Source organism: Prionailurus bengalensis, chromosome B1, assembly GCF_016509475.1.
Source record: "Prionailurus bengalensis isolate Pbe53 chromosome B1, Fcat_Pben_1.1_paternal_pri, whole genome shotgun sequence".
Taxonomy (NCBI): domain Eukaryota; kingdom Metazoa; phylum Chordata; class Mammalia; order Carnivora; family Felidae; genus Prionailurus; species Prionailurus bengalensis.
The window spans coordinates 164,079,017-164,097,531 of record NC_057344.1 but is presented as its reverse complement, the minus strand read 5'-3'; the positions used below and the strand labels follow the sequence as shown (position 1 = coordinate 164,097,531).

Genomic DNA, 18,515 nt, shown 5'->3' with positions numbered 1-18,515 from the left:
TGAGGAGGTGTGACTGTGTGTGAAGCGCTAGAAAGCTTGTTCTATAATTACCTTCTGATTTGCCTCTGAGTGCGCAGTACACCCACCCGACCGGCTGTGTGTTCACGCGCTGCGTGTGTTCACGACCCTGCGCGCTGGGGTCGCAGAACGTGGGTCTACAACAAAATGGGTGACATGACTTTGTCCCAGTGGTAAATGTCATATCTCAGGGGAGTGGATACAGGGTCTTTGTAACTAATTGCCATCACAGCCAAATCTTCGATCCGGACACGCTCAAGTCAGTGCAACCACGCCTCAAACTAAGGAGACTGCACGGGGCCAGGCAGCAGGACGCGCGCTTTCCGACCCCAAGCGCTCACACCCCCGAGGCCCTGGCCAGCACGTTCCCCTCCGCGCGTGGGCGTGGGCGTGCAGGCCGGAGGCCCCGCAGCGTGCTTCGAGAAGCAGGCGCACGTGATGGGGACCCGGGGGGGGGGGGCCCTGCCCAGGATCTGCTCTTGGAGGGCCCTGCTCGCCGCCGCCGCCGCCGCCGCATCCCCCGCGCCCGCCCGGAGGCCCAGCCCCGTCCGGTTCCCGGAACCCGAGGCGCCCCCAACCACGCAGCCACAGCATCGGCCGCGTGCCCGCTCAGCGGGACCCCGGTCGGCACCGGCGCTGCCTTCCTCCGCGCCCGCCACTGGTTGCGCCTTCGGCTGGCGCCCACACGTTGCCCAGTCTCGAGTCCGCAGCCCCATTTTCCGCACGCCTCACGGGGCCCCACACCGGCTCCCGGCGCCCCTAGGGGCGCGGGGCGCGCTGAGCGGCGCCGGGGGCGGAGCCTCGCGGGGGCGCCCCGGGATTGGCCGCGGGAGGCAGAGGGCGGGGCGAGCCCCGGAGAAAACAGCGCGCGCGCAGCCCGGAGGCCGTCCCAGTCCCGATCTGGAGCTAGTCCGAGCAGCTGCGCGGCTGCGCTTTGGTGCCTTTATTCCGCGGACCCCTCGGGCAGGGTCCTCCCACCGGCTCCAGCGCAGCACACGCGTCCTCCCGCCCCGCAGGTGCCGCGTGGTGCAGCCCCGGCTGGAGCGGCGATGCGCCTCATTCAGAACATGTGCACCATCGCCGAGTATCCCGCCCCGGGCAGCGCCGCCGCCGCCGACTGCTGCCTGGGGGCGGCGGGCCGCCGCCTGGTCAAGATCGCGGTGGTGGGGGCCAGTGGTGTGGGCAAGACCGGTGAGTCTTCGTGCTCGGCAGTCCCGGGGGCTGGAGGGGGCGGCCCCCTAGGAGTTGCGTGTGACCGAGGCGTGGGGGAGAGGTGGGAGCTGCAGCTGACCGCCCGTCCCCTCCTCCTGATCCGCTGCCCCTCCGGAAGGACCTGAGCCAGCCTTGCCTCCAACTCCCTTCTTGGACAGATGAGGGAAACGGGGATCCTGAATGGCCAGGCCACCTTCTGGGCATCACCGGCGCAACTGGGATTAGAACTTTGGGGGTTTTGAGCCTCTGGCAGTGCCTGGAACTGAAAGGGAACTTAGTGAACGGAAGCCCTCCTGGAGGACTTTAAGGTTGGGAAAGACATTCGTCTCTTGGAAGGCTTAGGTGTGGCTCAGGCGGGCTCAGAGGAGGCGGGTGGGCCAAATGACCCTTCCAGCTGGACAGAGCCATAATTCATGATGCCTTCTAGCCCCTCTCCGTTGTGTCTGGAAAGAAGGGTCGAGGAGCTGCAGGGTAGGAATTTCACTTGGTGGCCGCCCGGCTTGCTTTCTCTGGGAAAGCTGTTTCCCGGGCTGGGGGTGGGGTGGAGACCAATGTAACTTCTCATGCCAGAGTGAACTCTCCTTTTTCTCTTCTGCCCTGCAGCTCTGGTGGTCCGCTTCCTAACCAAACGATTCATTGGTGACTACGAAAGGAACGCAGGTGAGCAGATGCAAAATTTGGGGAGAGCCCTCTCAGCTTGCACAGTACTGCAGCGTCTCCCAGGCAGGCTCCTTCACAGTGACAGTCTGGGCGACAGGATCCTGCCACTTCCAATTTTGCTTGCCCCCTCCCGTGCTCCCCCCCCCTCCCATAACTGCCATCTGGCTTCATTCCATTCCAAGCCCATTCATCATTTTATCAAGTGCCTGAAAGTATTCTCCTTGGTATGTTTTAACTATAGGGACCCCAGTTGGAAGCACCCTTTGTACTCAAGAGCCTCCCCCTTCAAAACACTCCTGCAAAAGTCATAAAAAAAAAAAAAAAGATGGCCAACTCCTCCCCCCACCCCTCTCCCTCTCTGTTGGCTGCCTTTCAGAGGTGACCTTTTAAAGCAAAGGCCAAAGGAAAGCAGTTGTAAACCTAAAGTTCTTTTTTCTCAACAAAGAAAAAATAACTGGATGGTAGAATTTGAGGAGGAGGGCTCCCGAATAAATGAGAAGACACTATTTCAATGTCTCTGATTAAGGATGGCCGCTGGGGAGGCTTAAGGGCTTTCTACCTATGCTCTGTTAGCAAATTGCTTAAATCCTTAGACCATATTTAGTACCTAAGGGGATTATTCGAACTGTGCTGCATAAACCATCCCAAGATAAGGCATTGCAGCCTTCTGCTTTGATGTAGATTTGGCTACCATCATGTCACGTTTTTTATTCCAACTGATAACGTTGGCTGTGCATTTACGAACAATATTTGCCTACCAAGCTATTGTACTTAATGATGAAATTTACATCAAAGAGTAGCGAAGTACTAAAACAAAAACAAATGCCATGCATGCTGAACAAGAAGATTTACTTCAAGGAAATACTTTAGATATGGAAGAAATTGGACAAATCCGTTTCCAAAATCCTGCAAACCTTGCCTTGGATTTAATAAAGCCACAAATCTGGGGTTAACATTGCAGTTAAAAAAAAAAAAAACTGAGATGAGCTCATTAAGTAGAATAAACTATAGCTTATTTTTGTGCATTGGTTCAAGTTATATTGTCTTTTCTATTTAAAAAATCCCACCATGTTTTAAAAGTTGTACAAGAAGGAAAAACTTTTTTTTTTTTTTTGCCTTTACAGGTAATCTCTATACCAGACAAGTCCAAATAGAAGGTGAAACCCTGGCTATTCAGGTTCAAGACACGCCAGGTATTCAGGTAAGAAGCTCTGAGGTTCGGGACTAAGTCAGGCTGTGGGATTGTTCAGTTCTCAGGATGCCTCATGCTAAAGAGGAGAGAAATTTGGGGGAGTCCCATCTAGGCCTTTCCATGTTGCTTGTCACTTCCGTGTTATTTGGCCGTTGGTCAGTCTTTGCCTGGCTTAATTTGGGAGATTTGGCTCCGGGGCACAGATCTTCTCTTAGGCGGATTCTGTCTGGGAGGAAAGACCAAACCACGCTTGGAATTGGCAAAGTTTCCTTGCTGTGCTTAAAAAGAGTGGTTTTTACATGTGTGTATTTGGTATTAAAAATCAAACATTTAGGTGTAGTCTGCAAAGGCTTGGGATCACTTTTATATTGTGGAAAGTTACTCTATAGACAAAAGAGCCATGCTGGTGTATGTGTGTGTTTTTTTCCCTCTTGAACTGGGCAGTTCTCCAGGTTTAAATGCTTCCAGCTCCTATCTTTACTTCCCCAGACTTACTGTCTAGCCAGTTAATTTCCCATTTTGTGCAACTACAAAGTCTCTCTGCACGGAGTTCTCTGCAGGTCAATTTTCCACTCGAGTGTGGTGAGCTGCACTGTTATTTATTCCAACCGTGTGCAGCTGGATCAACATATTGTCAAGAAAGCCGTGCTGTGTGCGGATATAACTTGTTGATGGCCTGCAGCCTGGCGTTACCGTCGAGGGCGCTTTTGAACCCGCTGCCCAGCCAAGCCAGGGCTCTTTCCGGCCCTCACCGTTCGCCTTGCCGTCACCCCTGTCTTTCAGGTCCACGAGAACGGCCTGAGCTGCAGCGAGCAGCTGAACCGGTGCATTCGCTGGGCAGATGCCGTGGTGATCGTGTTCTCCGTCACTGACTACAAGAGCTATGAACTCATCGGCCAGCTCCACCAGCACGTGCAGCAGCTACACCTGGGCGCCCGGCTGCCCGTGGTGGTCGTGGCCAACAAAGCTGACCTGCTGCACATCAAGCAGGTCGACCCTCAGCTCGGACTGCAGCTGGCCAGCGTGCTGGGCTGCTCGTTCTATGAAGTGTCGGTCAGCGAAAATTACAACGACGTCTACAACGCTTTCCACGTCCTGTGCAAGGAAGTGAGTCACAAACAGCAGCCCAGCAGCACACCAGAGAAGCGGAGAACCTCCCTCATTCCCAGGCCCAAGTCCCCCAACATGCAGGACCTGAAGAGGAGGTTCAAGCAAGCCCTGTCTGCCAAAGTGAGGACTGTCACCTCCGTCTGAAGCAGGGACACTGGGGGGGGTTTGGTCTTCCCAGGAAGAGGGCCTGAGGTTCTTGCAGCACAGGAATGATGGGTGCTGGCAGTCGTTCACGGTTCCAGCAGGAGCCGGAGCAGAGCGGCCAGGAGGGTCTGTGGGACTGCTACAGAAACTTCCGTTCTGAGCCGGGGAGGGGGGGGACAGGATTGATGAGGCTGGAATGAGCCCACTGAGCCACTCTGAGTACGTGAAATGTGCTCCACGTCTTTTCCTTTGGAGTGGGGAGGGCGCCATAACCGCTTTGGATTTTGTTCCTGACCTTGTAAATGACGGTCAGTCGTAGTTTCCGCAACTATATGGATGTGGTTGATGGTGGGAACGAGAGAACAGCTTAACCACTCCCAGCCTTTCCACGTTTTCTCTCTTCTTTCTTTTTTCCCTTTTCTCCCTCCCCCCCCCCCCCCCCCCCCCCAAGAGGAAGGACTGCTTTTTCCTCTTACGAGTCTGATTCGCGTCTCTGGGACACTGTTCCTTACAGAATGCCTTTCTAACCTGAAGGACACCCGAGATTTCTTCTTTAAAGAACAAGGAGGAAAATACTACCCCCACCCCCAATAAAGGGTGGGGTTTATGGGCCAGATGTTATGTATATGGACGGACATCCGGAAGCTTATATGGCTTGCAGGAAGGGCTGCTTCCTCCGGACACAGGAGGAGTATGTTCAGTTGAGCATGTGTTAAAGGGTTGAGAACTCAAACTCTTCAGCCCCAGACTTTGAGTAATTGTGAGACTGTATAATTTTTTTTTTTTTTTTTTGCTGTTGCATCAGGTACAGGAAAAAAACAAAACAAAACCGTGTTCATTGATTTTGATGTGATTTGTGTAAATGGCACACAGCAATGACGTTGGGTTGTTTCCTAGGCCTGGCCGAGTGTGGCTTAAGTACGGAAAACACTGTCTTACAGCGAGTGCACGGATACAGGGGCGACCGCCAAATCCCGTACACAGACGCACTTTAAGAAGCCACTCATGCTTTGGCTTAAACTGTAATTAATTTATTTTATGTACAATAAATCTCATTTTAAAAGCGTAGACCTCTGGCTTGGTCTCCATTGAAATGTTCACTCTCTGTCCTTCAGACAAAGTGTCCCTCAGTGACTTGTCCTTTCTGGGCACTTTGAGTGAGGCGTTACGGCCTCCTAGGGTTACCTCTTGGTTTCACAGCCAACCGACGAGATGCCTTCTCTTCACCCCCTTTTACAGAGGAGGAAACGGGCTTACAGACCAGCTAACCAACTTGTCAAAGGCCCCACCCAGCCTGGGAGCGCTGGAACTGTTTTTTGCCGCTTTCTAGTCAAGAGTAGCGTGTCTCCTATTCATTTCCTTCACGACCCTCCAGGTAAAGAGAAGACAAGCGTCCAGCTCTGTGTCTTAGGCTGTTAGGACAGCTCGGCGAAGCCTCGAAGATAACACGCTTCTGTACAAGATAACGGCTTCTCTCTAGACATGTGGCTTATTTGGCAAACTCCTTGGGGTATGGTGCTTTCAAAAAGTGTGCTTTGTTCCCATTGTAGAAGCTCGGAGCTGTCGATCCGGGGCTGGTCAAGAGCCCTTCCTGCGTCTGCTGCTGCCACAAACAGTAGGTGCCGAAACCGCCGGGCTTCTCTCCCCTGCTTCCGTCTGGGACTGGGAGACCTTTCATGCAGGCCACGTTGAGTTGCCATCTTTACGGGCCCGTAACAACACCTCTGAGGAGGGCCTTCACGTACATGACCTCATTGAATCCTCAGGGTACCCCTGTGAGGAGGGAGGGGAGGAAATACCACCATTTACAGGTGAGGAAAACGGGCTCTGAGTTTTGAGCGATGTCCGCAAGCTGGCACATAGGACAGGAGTCAACGTCTTCTGAATGTATGCCATGTTATTTCTTCATAATGTTTCATGCACAGGGCACTGCTTGGCCATGGGACCAAGGCAAGCAGTCAAAATGGCCGGCTATTGAGGGCCTACTGCGTTATGGTGCCAGACTTCCAAATCTCTTTTCCCACAGGGTAGATATCCTGCCTGCCCTTGACAGGGCTTCTGGTGACACCCCAAACCTGCCTGATATGGAGGGCAGTTGAACACATACCCATAACCTAACCTCTGAGAAGGTGATGGGTGTGGGGGGGCAGGGCGAGGAATGGTATTCGCGTGAGAATCTAAAAACGCCTCAGTTCAAAGGCACTGACAATCACCTCCAAGGGCTTTCTGCTTGCTTTTGGTTTCATTCGTTTTCTGTGGTTCTATTAACAATGTCCAGTGACCAAGAGGTTAAACTTTATATACCTAGCAGAGGTCCTCTACCCATGTTCTGGAATTAACGAAGACACAGAGTTTTCCTGGGGGCTTTATCTCGGAAAGGTGCTGAGTAGCGCTGCCCCGCCATCCATTTACGGGCACACCGTTTCCTTCCCCACCCCCGCCCATCTGCTCTCCGAGCCTGCAGACGTCTGGGCCGTCCTCTCCTCCCTGTGAGCTTCACGTCCTGACCTCCTGCCACTTCATGGTTGCCCCTCACTTTCCCACTATGCTGGACTCCGTCGCTCTTTACCTCGGAAGTTAGGGTGGGAAGGGGGTCTCAGAACTGCCCTCCATCCAGGGGGATGAAGTGTCTGTGAGAGAGACCCTGCTGGGAAACCTCCCAGGTCCCAGTTCTGCGCAGTGTCTCAGGCGAACTTAAATATTTATAGTTCTGGAAGGAACACACATTTTCTTCTCACGAATTTAGCTTCATGTTTGAAGCACCTTTGCGCATCTCTTTCATTATTAGTGTTTCTTAATCCCTCTGTGTTGGTGGTAACATTTCTGAACTGCAACCATATGGCCCTGAGAAACCGCGTCTCCCACCTAGGACGGGGACCGCCTCCTTGGCCACCAGGGGAAGGAAAGGGAGGGATCGGTGGTGGTTGGGGGGTGATGGAGAAAGGAAGGGAATTAAAATTCATTGAGCATTTGTAATGTGCCCGATTATAAATGCTCTCCTTTCATCTTTTGAAGAGTCCTCTGAGGAAGGTAATACTAGCACTCCCATCTTAAAGATGGGGAAACTGAGGCTCAGGGTACATCACCTGCTTGGGCCACACAAGTAGTAACAATGAATGTTTCTGTTTATTGAAACCTGCATCAGGCTGTAGCGGGTATGGGAAATAATGTTCCCCACACCAACCCCACAGACGACTTTTAGTCCCTTCTACAGGTAGGCGGAAGGGAGGCGCCGAAGAATGAAGGAGCTGGTCCAGCTCCTAAGGAGCGGATTCAGGACTCCCCCGCCCCCCACGCCCGTCTGGAGCCACAGCCCAGCCCCTGGGCAGCCGGCCCCAGCTTCCCCGCTCCCCTCCTCCAAGCAAAGTGCCCCCGGGGTGCTCTCCTCTTCTTTGGCGGACCCTGGTCCTCCCTGCCCGGGCCCACTTTCCTCCATCCCCCTGTGGCAGCCTTGGGTTTGGGGCTCCTCCCCGGCCCCAGTTCCCCTGGCCGGCCACATCTGCTGTGGCCATCGGCCTGGCTCACTGGCCTCCAGTCCCCGGCTCGGTAATAAAGACGCAGGCAGGGGCTTGGGGGGGGGGGGGGGGCAGCACCGCCCACAGCCCGTCAGCCTCACGACCGACCGGATCCGGGCCTGTCTTGCTGTCTGGCTTTCCAGTTTCCTCCCCGCCGCAAATCAAAACCATTCGGAGCGCTCTGCGGCCCGCCGGCTGCGTGGTGTGCCGGGTGGGAGAACCTTCCTGCCTTCCCCGGGGCTCCTGCCAGCCCCCAGCCTGCTTGGAAGGTGGGCGTGCCCACGGGGCGCCCCTCGTTCTGGAGACACGGGCCACTTGGACATTCCGTTTTACACCCCGAGGGAGAAAACAAAGGCGTTTTCCAAAAAGGCTTGTGGGCAGATCCGTCACAGGAGAGCAGTTGGGTAACTCTTGGTCCTGCCCCTGCAGGGATGGGGTGTGGGGGATTGCCCCGCAGAGTCTCTGCCGGTAAATTAACACAGGCCCTCAGGGGATGGCCAAGACGGAATCATAGGGCTTTATTTATTACAGTAACTACACTAGGAGACCTGATGTTTTCTGCACTCTCTTTAGAAGTTTCCGGGAAGTTCTTACTGTCCTCCTTACTTCCCTAACTTGGTGTGAAGAGAACAGGATTAGGGTTGTTACTGTGGCAAGATCCCAGCCACCCCCTCTCCCTTCTCAAATACGCTCCATCATCTGGTTTTGTCTTTTTTTTTTTTAATTTTTTTTAAACGTTTATTTTATTTTTGAGACAGAGAGAGACAGAGCATGAACGGGGGAGGGGCAGAGAGACAGGGAGACACAAAATGGGAAGCAGGGAGCCATCAGCCCAGAGCCCGATGCGGGGCTCGAACTCACGGACCATGAGATCATGACCTGAGCTGAAGTCGGACGCTTAACCGACTGAGCCACTCAGGTGCCCCTGGTTTTGTCTTTTCACATTCCTTTTGAGAGAGAGACCGAGGGGTTTTTTAATGTTTCTTAAGGAGGGATGGCAGACATTTATAATACTGGAGTATTTGTTGCTGAAATTCTGGTTCTGCTAACCAAGTTAAAATAAACAAGAGTGGTCTTGAGGGGAGCTTGACGGAATTCTTTGTTACTGGGATAACACTGGAATGGAAGGGCCCTGGTGTAAACAGAGCCATTTCCATAGCCCTGGCCCTCTGGGGACAACCTTTGGCGGACACGGCCCCCGGGGTGCTTCCAAACGCTCGGCGAGCCCGCGCTGTTTGCCGCAAAGCGGACTCCAGACGGAAGGTTCACCAAGGCAGAAGTCAATTGCTACACAGTATTTACACCTCTATCGACTGTGTTTGGAGAGAGTGGCCTGTGAGGTCCTTGGCAGAAGGGCCGCATCTGTGTGTGCTCGTTTTGTCCCCGCCAGCCAGAGTTCAGGTGGCAACACTCAGACCCAGGCCCGAGAGAGAAGAAACCAGCACAACAGCCCGGCCGTCATGTAAGCCACCTTCAGGCAGCCCAGATCCCTTTAGAATTGGCACATTGGCATGTGGTTGAATCGGGTGTCAGCCTCAAGGAGGTCAAGCTCAGAATCCACCCAGACTTCGGGGCGAACGTTCATTCGTGATGGAGAAGCTGCTGTCGGAGACAACATGAGGCCCTGAATGAGCCATCATTAGACATTTACCACCAATGATGGGGATTCCTACAGGCTCTTGGCCAGCTTTGCCATGTGCCATGTCCTAAGTGCTTCACATGGATTTATTATTTTACTTCTCACGCCAACCCGATGAGGTCAGCCCTATGATCCGATTCCACGGTCCGCTGAGAACCGAAGACGTGAACTGCAGCATGGAAGAGGTGGGATTGGAACCCAGGCCATCGGCGCCTGGCCTCTGGGCTCTCCTGTCTTGGATATCTGTGGCACCAACGCGTTCTTCCTCCTCTGTTTCCTCATCTCGTGGCTCCCAGCAATGCCTCTGAACTTTCTCTTCGTTTGACATTATTCTCCTGTTGAGACTTTATCATGTTGCGAGGAGACCTCTTTGCTGTCCTCGCTGGTCAAGGCCCAGTCCTTGCCATCACGTGCTAGCTGCTGTGTCGGGGCTGGCTTCCGTCCACAGCAGCTTCCCTCGGGAGGTAGGTACCTTCCGTGAGCATGCGTAATTTCCAAATGGAGGCACTGAGGCTCCGCGAGGTCCACAACCGCTGTTTGTGAGCACAGATGAGACGGAACCCAGGGAAGACTTTGGAACTCTGTTCACCGACCTTCACAGGAGGTCAAGAACACAATCCCTTTCTCCCTTGTCCTCTCCCACTCCCCGGCAGTGAGCACAAGAAGAAGGTAACACCAAGGAGGTTTTAGGAGGTTCTAACAAGGGGGCCGACGTGCCATTTCCTGAGTCCCTTCTTTTTCCTTATCTGACGAAGGCCCTTTGCAGGATTTATACCAAGTCTCCATTAGGTTCCTGCTTTTTTTTTTTTTTTTTTTTTTAATTTTTTTTTTTTTTTCAACGTTTATTTATTTTTGGGACAGAGAGAGACAGAGCATGAACGGGGGAGGGGCAGAGAGAGAGGGAGACACAGAATCGGAAACAGGCTCCAGGCTCTGAGCCATCAGCCCAGAGCCTGACGCGGGGCTCGAACTCACGGACCGCGAGATCGTGACCTGGCTGAAGTCGGACGCTTAACCGACTGCGCCACCCAGGCGCCCCGGTTCCTGCTTTTTTAATGCAAGGGACAGGGTTCTGTCCTGTGTCTCCTACCTTCTTATTCAAACCAAATTCCGGCCACCATGAACTTCCGCTTTTCTCCAAAGCCTCCCGCTACCTGATTGCCTGTCTCACTCAGTTCCTCCAACCAGTGACCGCAGAGATGGAAGAAGATGTTGATAAACCTAACTTGTGACATTCCCCGCACACAGAGACTGCCTTTGACCATATTTAATATAGTACTGAGGGCATCTGAGGGGCATGGTAAATGCTAATGGACAACATTTACAATCAGGAACGCCCTTCTTTTGTTAATTCCAGACTAGCAGCTTTTGAACATTCTTTTTTTAGGGAAAAAATTAACTTGTAAGAATACAGTACAGCCTCAAAAGTAGTACACAACTACACGTTTGCCGTGAAGAAAATTCGAACCACACAGAAGTCTACCAAGAGTGAGACTCCCCTCCCCCTTTTCTGAGCCCTCCCACCCAGACTCCTTCCCAGAGGTAACTACTTGTTAGCAGTTCGGTTTTTGTATTTCCAGAAAGTTTCCTTTGCATACGGACATATGGCTTACCACTTAACCTGGAGCAGATGCTCACACAGGGCGGGGCCACCGGGAGAAGGCCCAGCTGCTCGTTCTGTGAGAGCCACAGAGTCAGGGGCGCGGCCGGCTCCTTCAAGGAGCATGGCCCGGAACCTAGCAGGGTGCCCGGGACGTGCCTGTCAGTATTTGGAAATGAATGAATGAATGGCTGAACAGATGAATGGATGTACACTGAGACAGAGAACAGGGTACATAATTTTTTAATTCTAGAAAACAGCGATGTCTGCTTTGCTGATCATTTCTTTGGGGCTTGCCATTTGCTTCCTTATTCAAGTTCAGACTTCTGGGTTAGGGGAATGAAAGAAGCATCTGGGGGTCTCCGTATTTCAGCACCATGAAAGAACCGGTTTCAGGTGGAAAACACACTTGGATCACAAACAAACACACAAAAAACCACCCCCAAAACATCGGTGTCTATAAACACTGCTTTGATTGCATCTCAGAATGATTTCCAACTTCACAGTGTTTTCCTAAAATAACATTATTTTATAGAGAACTAGAATCAGAGGCACGTGAGGGTTTTGATCTACATTTGACTTCCTCTACCTGTTCCGCCCTCTCTCGAACTGTTTGTCAGCTCTCCCTCTTTACTACAAACGTCTTTTGGGGATGCCAGAGAGGTCCGTGAACCACACACCTGCGAGTGTGTGGATTTAGCAGTTGCTTTTCGCCAGAGTTCTTAAATAATTTCACTGGGTTTTTCTGACATGACCAGAAGGGAAAGTTAGGCAAACAGAAAAGAGAGCTCTCTATTTCGACAGCAACACTACTGAATTACAAGTCCCAGGGGATGGGGTTCTAGTCTCGACTCCCTGGACCAGGTGGTCTTTATGGGGCCTTCCTTTGGGAGGGGAAGACACCTTTTACAGGCAGGGACAGGCCTCCAGTCAGCCTGTCTCCCACCTCTGTTCCGAGTAGACATGTGGGCCGGCCTGGTGAGCACGCCGGGAGGGCGCCGGACTTTGTGACGGCAGGCGGACCACCAGCCCGGTCCTAACTGCTGCCCGCCCCTCCCTCCCTTCCTCACCTCTTCAGCAAGGTCTCAGATCCCATTTGCAATGTTCCCCCCCCCCCCCCCCCCAGTTACATAATCTTAAGGAAAACCAAACTTTTTTCACACTCCTGATGTGAAGCATGTCTAATTTCTTGAGCAACTGCAGATCAAATGGCTTGGAATCTACCAACACTCGCCAACAGGCGTTTATTTAGAAACAGTGAGCTTGCGGCTGGAATCAGGAAGATTCCAGGATCACAGGAATCAGGACCACAAAGAGAGGGTTGAGGAGAAACGGGGATGATGTCAAACGTGGCCAGCTGACAGACAGTTTGACACCTTTAGAAAAATGAAGGTAATTTTTTTTTTTTTTTTTAAGTTGTTGGGAATCCGAGCAAAGTACTTCGATGCATGGTTGCCAAGACCCTTCAGGCAGAATTCTGTCATAGCCACCGTTAGCAAGGGGACACCGGTTTGGGAGGCGTATCTTGAACGGTGACGGGATAACGGTATCGGTATTTCCAGCTCAAGTAAGTCTCACCCTTGCAGAGATGCTCAGAAGCCAAGGTCTGGATGCAGCCGGTCAGTCGCAAATAACAGCTCAGGAATGTTAAATGGCTTCAGGAGTCGCGTGGACAGCACGATAACCTATCAGCAGGAGGGGACAAACACACCACAGACAATTAGGGATACCAATCCCAGGTTATCGGATGACAAGAAATAAAATGCAGTGCGTTTCTATGGGGAAAGGCACGGAGGGGAATACCGTGGAGATAAGGCAGAAGGCGGCCGCTTGAACGCCACTAGAGTCCTGGGCGGAAGGAAGGGTGCACAGCCTGGGAAGAGATGGCCCGTGGGACAGCGGGGCTGTGTTTACTGAGCCTTTGACCGCTTGGCACCGAGAGTGGCCGTGCCCAGCCGCCGCCTTACTGCTGAACTGAATCCGGTCATACCGTAGCTTTGTGATCCAGTAATTTGACCTCAATATAGAAGTTTCTCTCTTCTCCAGGAAGCCTTTGCTCCTTCAGGGCCCCCGCGAAGGCACACCCAAGAGGTGGATGTCCTTGTGGGTGCTAATGATGGTGACTCTGTTCATTTCCTAGTACCCCAAACTGGGTGGTTTAAATAACTGAAATTTATTGTCTCATAGTTCTGAATGCCAGAAGTCCAAGATCAAGGTGTTGGCAAGGTTAGTTCCTCCCGAGGGTTGTGAGGGAAAATCAGTTCATGCTCCCCTCTCAGCTTCCTTGTGTCTTCACCCCATCCTCTATCTATGCATGTCTGTCTCTCTGTCCAAATTTCCCCTTTTTATAAAGACACTGTCATATTGGATTAGAGCTCACCCTAATGACCTCATCTGAATCTGATCACCTGCAAAGACCTATGTCCAGTAAGGTCACCCTCACAGTGTTCGGACTTCAATATCTTTTGGGAGGGGGACACGATTCAACCCATAACAACGATGGAATAATGATGCTAGCAGCTAATGTTTATCGGGCCTTATGAACTGCCAGGCACTCAGGATGATCTCATTTGATATCCGTTTCATCTTCCTTACAATCTTATGAAACAGGTGTAGTATTCCTATTTTGCAGATAAGGAAAATAAAGTACAGAGAGGTTCAATCACTTGTCCAAGGACAGACACGAGATGGCTGAGTGAGGATTCCAACCCAGGCAGGCCGAGTCCAGGGCCCAAGTGCCTATCTGGTCACTTCTGTCATGTCAAGGGGTCTGGGCCAGGCCACTTTACTCCCCTTTTTCTGGCCCGTCGCTGTGGTGACCCTTCCTGCTTCCTTCATTCTGGACCTTTCCTCCAGGGTGGCTTTCTGTCTGTAGCACCGGAACGACTTGTTCCCCAGGGCTGCGCTGGCTCCGCGATGCGCCGTGTAAGGGCTGGTGAGGTTCGCACAGGCGACTAGGTGAGGAGGTGACTGTGGACATGGGGAGGGAGGCTAGAGCTGGAATCCCATAGCCCAGCGCCTGAGCAAAGGGGACTGCCAGGCTGGCGGCGGGACGGGGCTTCGCCCAGCCACCTGCCACCGGTCACGTGCCGGTCGGTGCCACACATTCCACCATCTTCCCCTCCTGCCGCCCAAAACTGTTCTGGGTGCACCTAAACCAAGGACTTAACCAATTGCCAGCTCACTGGTCAAGAACGGAGCCCGTACCCCAGTGTGGAGGAAAGGCAGACGGGGCCCAAGTTAGAGGAGGAAGGAGAGAAGAAAGCATTTTGTCATTTTCTTCTTCGTCTTCTTGTTAAAGAAGTGGGGATTATTAACAAGTTTTCTGTTTAAAGCAACAATTAGCCTTTGAAAGCTGCTGTTTTACTTTTGCTCGAAAGGGAACGGTCTGAAACAATACATGGCTCATGTCAGCCAAGGTATATTTCGGGCGGGGGAAGAAAATACACTGAAATCTGTGCTCACATTTGTCCTTGAAAGCCAGGTGATGAGAGTTTGAGAGCAGCAAGTGAACAGTAGCATCCCCTGTCATCTGCACACGTGGTGTAGACGCCATTTCAACACGTGGCTCTGGGGAGGGTCTCCACTGACTCCTCAGCGTCTTCCACGCTGAGCCATTAGGTGGCGAAGAATGCTGGGTCCCAGGCCCGCCCACTCCCCAGACCCCCGCAGAGCCCGGCTCCGCTGCTGCTTGGCTCTATGCCTCAGGGAAAGTCACTTCACTTGGAGCCTCACACTCCGTGTCCCAGGAGGAAAACAACAGCCCTGAGCCGGCAGCGTCGTGGCAAGGATTACATAAAGTCAAGTGCGTAGAACACAGGGGGTGCCCAGCAGTTGTGAGCTGCTCTTTTATTGTGGTTTTGTGACTGGGTCACAGGTCTCCTTTTGAATGTTATAAAAGCTAAGAATGCTCTAGAAAAATACGTGTCTGTTTACACACACGAGATTCTGAATATAGTTTTAGGTGAGCTTTGTGTACAACTAGGGTTCATAGACCACAAGGTAAGAAACCCTTCTTCAGACATTTTTAAGAGTGTGTGCACGGAAACCAAAGTGCTTTGCATGCTCTCTAGCGGTCGACTCTTGTGAGGCAGTAGAGGCCGGTGTGGCCAATGGGCCAAAGGCCCCTCTCCTGCCCTCATGACTTGCTGGTTCCCCCCACCACTGCCGGCCCCTGTGGTCCTTCCAGAGCCAAAATGGCAGGCAAGGGTAAGGGCTAGCAGGAGTCTCCCAGGATGCTTAAGTCTTGCTGGCAGGAATGAGGAACTTGGAGAAAAAAGGCTATAGACTCCACTGATGTCAACACTTCTAGAGCAGTGAGAACCGAGCCGAAAGAATCCATCCCTCAGATCGGGTGCTGGGCCTCCAGCCCACGGCTGACAGAGACGGGGTGGGGAGTGGGGTGGGGGTTCCCTGACCTCCACTGAGCTGGAACCAAAGGCCAGGCCTCTGATATCTAAACAGGCAAGTATTTAGCATGAGGGCTGAACCAGAGGGTGTCTGGGACATGTTTCGTGGAGGGCTGAAAAGAAACATACGGAAAACCAAATCTGTGTGTGAAGTGAGCTAGGGGGTCTCCGAGAAGAGGAGAAAGCTGAGACCAAGGACCCTTGCCGGATGGTACAGTGGTTAAGAGCACAGGCTTAGGAGTGCCTAATCTGACTTGGAACCTAGCTGGGCCCCTTGCTGGAGGAATGCCTCTGGAGACGTTGCCTAATCACTCTGAGCCTCAATTTCCTCATCGGTAAAGTGGGAATGACACCCCTCCCCCAACAGGATAATTACGCAGATCGCACGTGAACATATACATAAAATATTTAGCACAGCTGACAGATTCTAGAGGGGCTTAAAATGGTCCCCGCTATTATCGTTTTCATTATCATCACCATCCGGGCTATTCTCGTCCTCTGCCGCACTCCCTCCCTCCAGCTCACAGCAGTCCCCGGGCCAGTGCCGGGGAGACGAGGTGCCAAAGCCATCTTACCCAAGTGTAAATCTGACCGTATTACTCATCGGCTTAAAATCCTGACTGCCTCCTCCCTGTCCTCTGATAAACCCAACCCTCCTAGAGAGCATCCCGGGACTGCAGAATCCGATGGCTGCTCAGCACTCCAGATGTCACCCCCTCGCTGCCACAGCAACACCCCCCCCCCCCCAAGAGTTTTACGTTGCGGCCACCCTCCACTATTCGCAGTTTCGCCAGTGGAACTTTGGGAATGCTTTCCTACCCTACTCTTTGCCTGAAGACCTCTCAGTCCTTCATCGATCTATTCGTGCATCACCACCTCCAGGAAGCCTTCCAAGCCCACCCCTCCCCAAAGACGGAGTGTGTTCCCATGGCTGTTGGTTTCACACCATATTCCTTGTTGCCTTAGTCTTTCCGCTGTGTCTGAACACGGTGCCGAAAACGTAGCAGGTCCTTGATATAGTGACTTAGCGAATGATTACATGAACGAACAAAGACGGTCGGACAAGGAAGGAGGCAGTGAGTTTGGTGAGGGTCGGCAGGAATCTTTTCACGCTGGGAGGCTTTAGTAAAAGACAGCTCAAATAGCTCTGGGAAAATTGTTCCAGATCAGTTCAACTATTTGTCTAAAGCTCTCACTGGGAAGCCAAGCAGGACTGCATGGCTAACACGACATTTATACTGTAACGGTTGATGGTCCTTAAGCATTTTCACATCTTAGGGATCTTTCGGTCTCCAGACTCATCAGAGCACTGTTAGAGGTTTTTAGTCTAAGGCATTTCTGCATTACTTGATTAAAATAGTTCTAAACGTTCTAAAGAATTAGCCAAATGGGGGACAAAAAGGCAGTCAAAAATGAGAAAGAGAATCCTTAAGAGAGCCCGAAATCGGCCTGTTAGACATAAAATTAAAATTGTATAAACTACCATCAGATGTGTGATATCAGGCAGACTAAGCACGAGAGAATTCCTTTAAGAGAACTAGTTTTCTCCCAGGCAGCCGAGCGCACTGATGAGGATTTCATCCATGAGATTGGGGGGGGGGGTGACACCAGGGCCCCCAGAGCCTCCGAGCAAGCCCTAGAGCCCTTTGCGCTCCAGCGGGAAGAGGAGGGTTCAGTCTCTGTTCTCAGATGGGCTGGGGCTCCCGCAGGCGCAGGCCAGCCTGCGACACCGACCCAGCCCTCTGGCTTTCTTTGCATTTTCCACTCCTGCAGGCCACCACTATAATTTGTAGGTGCCAGCATCTTCCTGTTCTATTTCTGCTGAACACGGAGGAAGCGGGGCAGTCCGGGATTTAGATTCCACATCCAGCTGATTTCTAACACTGTGCATTGAAAGAAGCAGGGGATAACAATGGTTTGTCTCCTTTTTTCTTTTAAACTTGGGAGATTCTGAGGCGCCTGGGTGGCTCAGTCGGTTAAGCGTCTGACTTCGGCTCCGGTCACGATTTCGCAGTTCGTGGGTTCAAGCCCTGTGTCGGGCTCTGGGCTGACGGCTCGGAGCCTGGAGCCTGCTTCGGATTCCGTGTTTCCCCCTCTCTCTGCCCCTCCCCAGCACACACTCTGTCTCTGTCTCTCTCTCAAAAATAAATAAACATTAAACTAAAAAAAAAAAAAGATAAACTTAAAATCCCACGGATGTTTTCCTCACAGTAAGAAGCTTCAGAATAAAATATATCTAAACTGAAAAGAGAGAAAAAAAAAAAAGGCGGTCACAGGACTCCTCTCCTTGGGGCTTTCAATCGAGTTTAGTATAACCTGGAGCGAGGTTTTTAGAGCCAAGATTTAGGTATCCTGAACCCTGAAGTTATGCAAAACCCTGTGTGTAGGAGCATATTTCTCAGCCTCCTTTTTGTCCTAGCACATTCTCACTAAATACTCAGCTCCAGAAATGGAGAACCGCTAGAAAGCGTGCGTGGGGGGGGGCAACGTGCACTGCCTATGAAAAGCAGGGGACGGAGGGGCTGACCTGCCCACACGGCCTTCCTCTGTCTCCTGAGCTGGCCTCTCCCTGTGTTTTCTGGAAGGGTCCTTCCCTGTTATTTTCCTCCCATAATCTCAGGCTTCTGCAGGCCTCTTGGCCACCATCCAACCAGAGTTTCGCCTGCAGAGCCGTCTGGGCACGGGGCCCCACACCAGGCGGCGAACGAGACAGAGGCTGGTGCCAGGCGTGCGCACCTCCAGAGCGAGGGGAAGCCTACCAAGCTTCCCACCTCCCGGCGGTGGCTGCTCGGGGTGGGCGTGAGGTGGGGGGAGTTGACTCTTGGATCCCTCTTTTTTTCGTAGTCGGAGCAGAGGGCCTCCGCAGCGGCCCAATTTGCTCCTCGGCACGTTGTCCAACAACCACGGGCAGGGAGCGGAGTTTTAGAGTATGACAACAGTCCCGTAAGACTAGCAGGTGGCAGGTGTGGTTTCTGGATTCCTTGTTTCACGCCCCCCTTGTCACCGTTTGTGGAAG

General features: G+C 52.4%; 2 protein-coding genes across 3 annotated transcripts in view; one reads left to right on the top strand and one right to left on the bottom strand.

Moving 5' to 3' along the window:
* Positions 1 to 910: 910 nt before the first annotated feature.
* Positions 911 to 5,404, top strand: RASL11B (RAS like family 11 member B). The gene is made up of 4 exons (XM_043572671.1): positions 911 to 1,209; positions 1,834 to 1,890; positions 3,015 to 3,091; positions 3,866 to 5,404. The coding sequence occupies exons 1-4, from the start codon at positions 1,068 to 1,070 to the stop codon at positions 4,334 to 4,336; spliced, it is 747 nt and encodes a 248-aa protein (XP_043428606.1). The 5' UTR covers positions 911 to 1,067; the 3' UTR covers positions 4,337 to 5,404.
* A 5,913-nt stretch (positions 5,405 to 11,317) lies between these two features.
* SCFD2 (sec1 family domain containing 2) overlaps positions 11,318 to 18,515 on the bottom strand; it is a 406,751-nt gene continuing 399,553 nt past the window's right edge. For both annotated transcript variants that reach the window (XM_043572669.1, XM_043572670.1), the window contains one exon: positions 11,318 to 12,775. In XM_043572669.1, the coding sequence (XP_043428604.1) occupies positions 12,683 to 12,775 (93 nt within the window). In that variant the 3' untranslated portion in view covers positions 11,318 to 12,682. The remainder of the gene's footprint in view (positions 12,776 to 18,515) is intronic.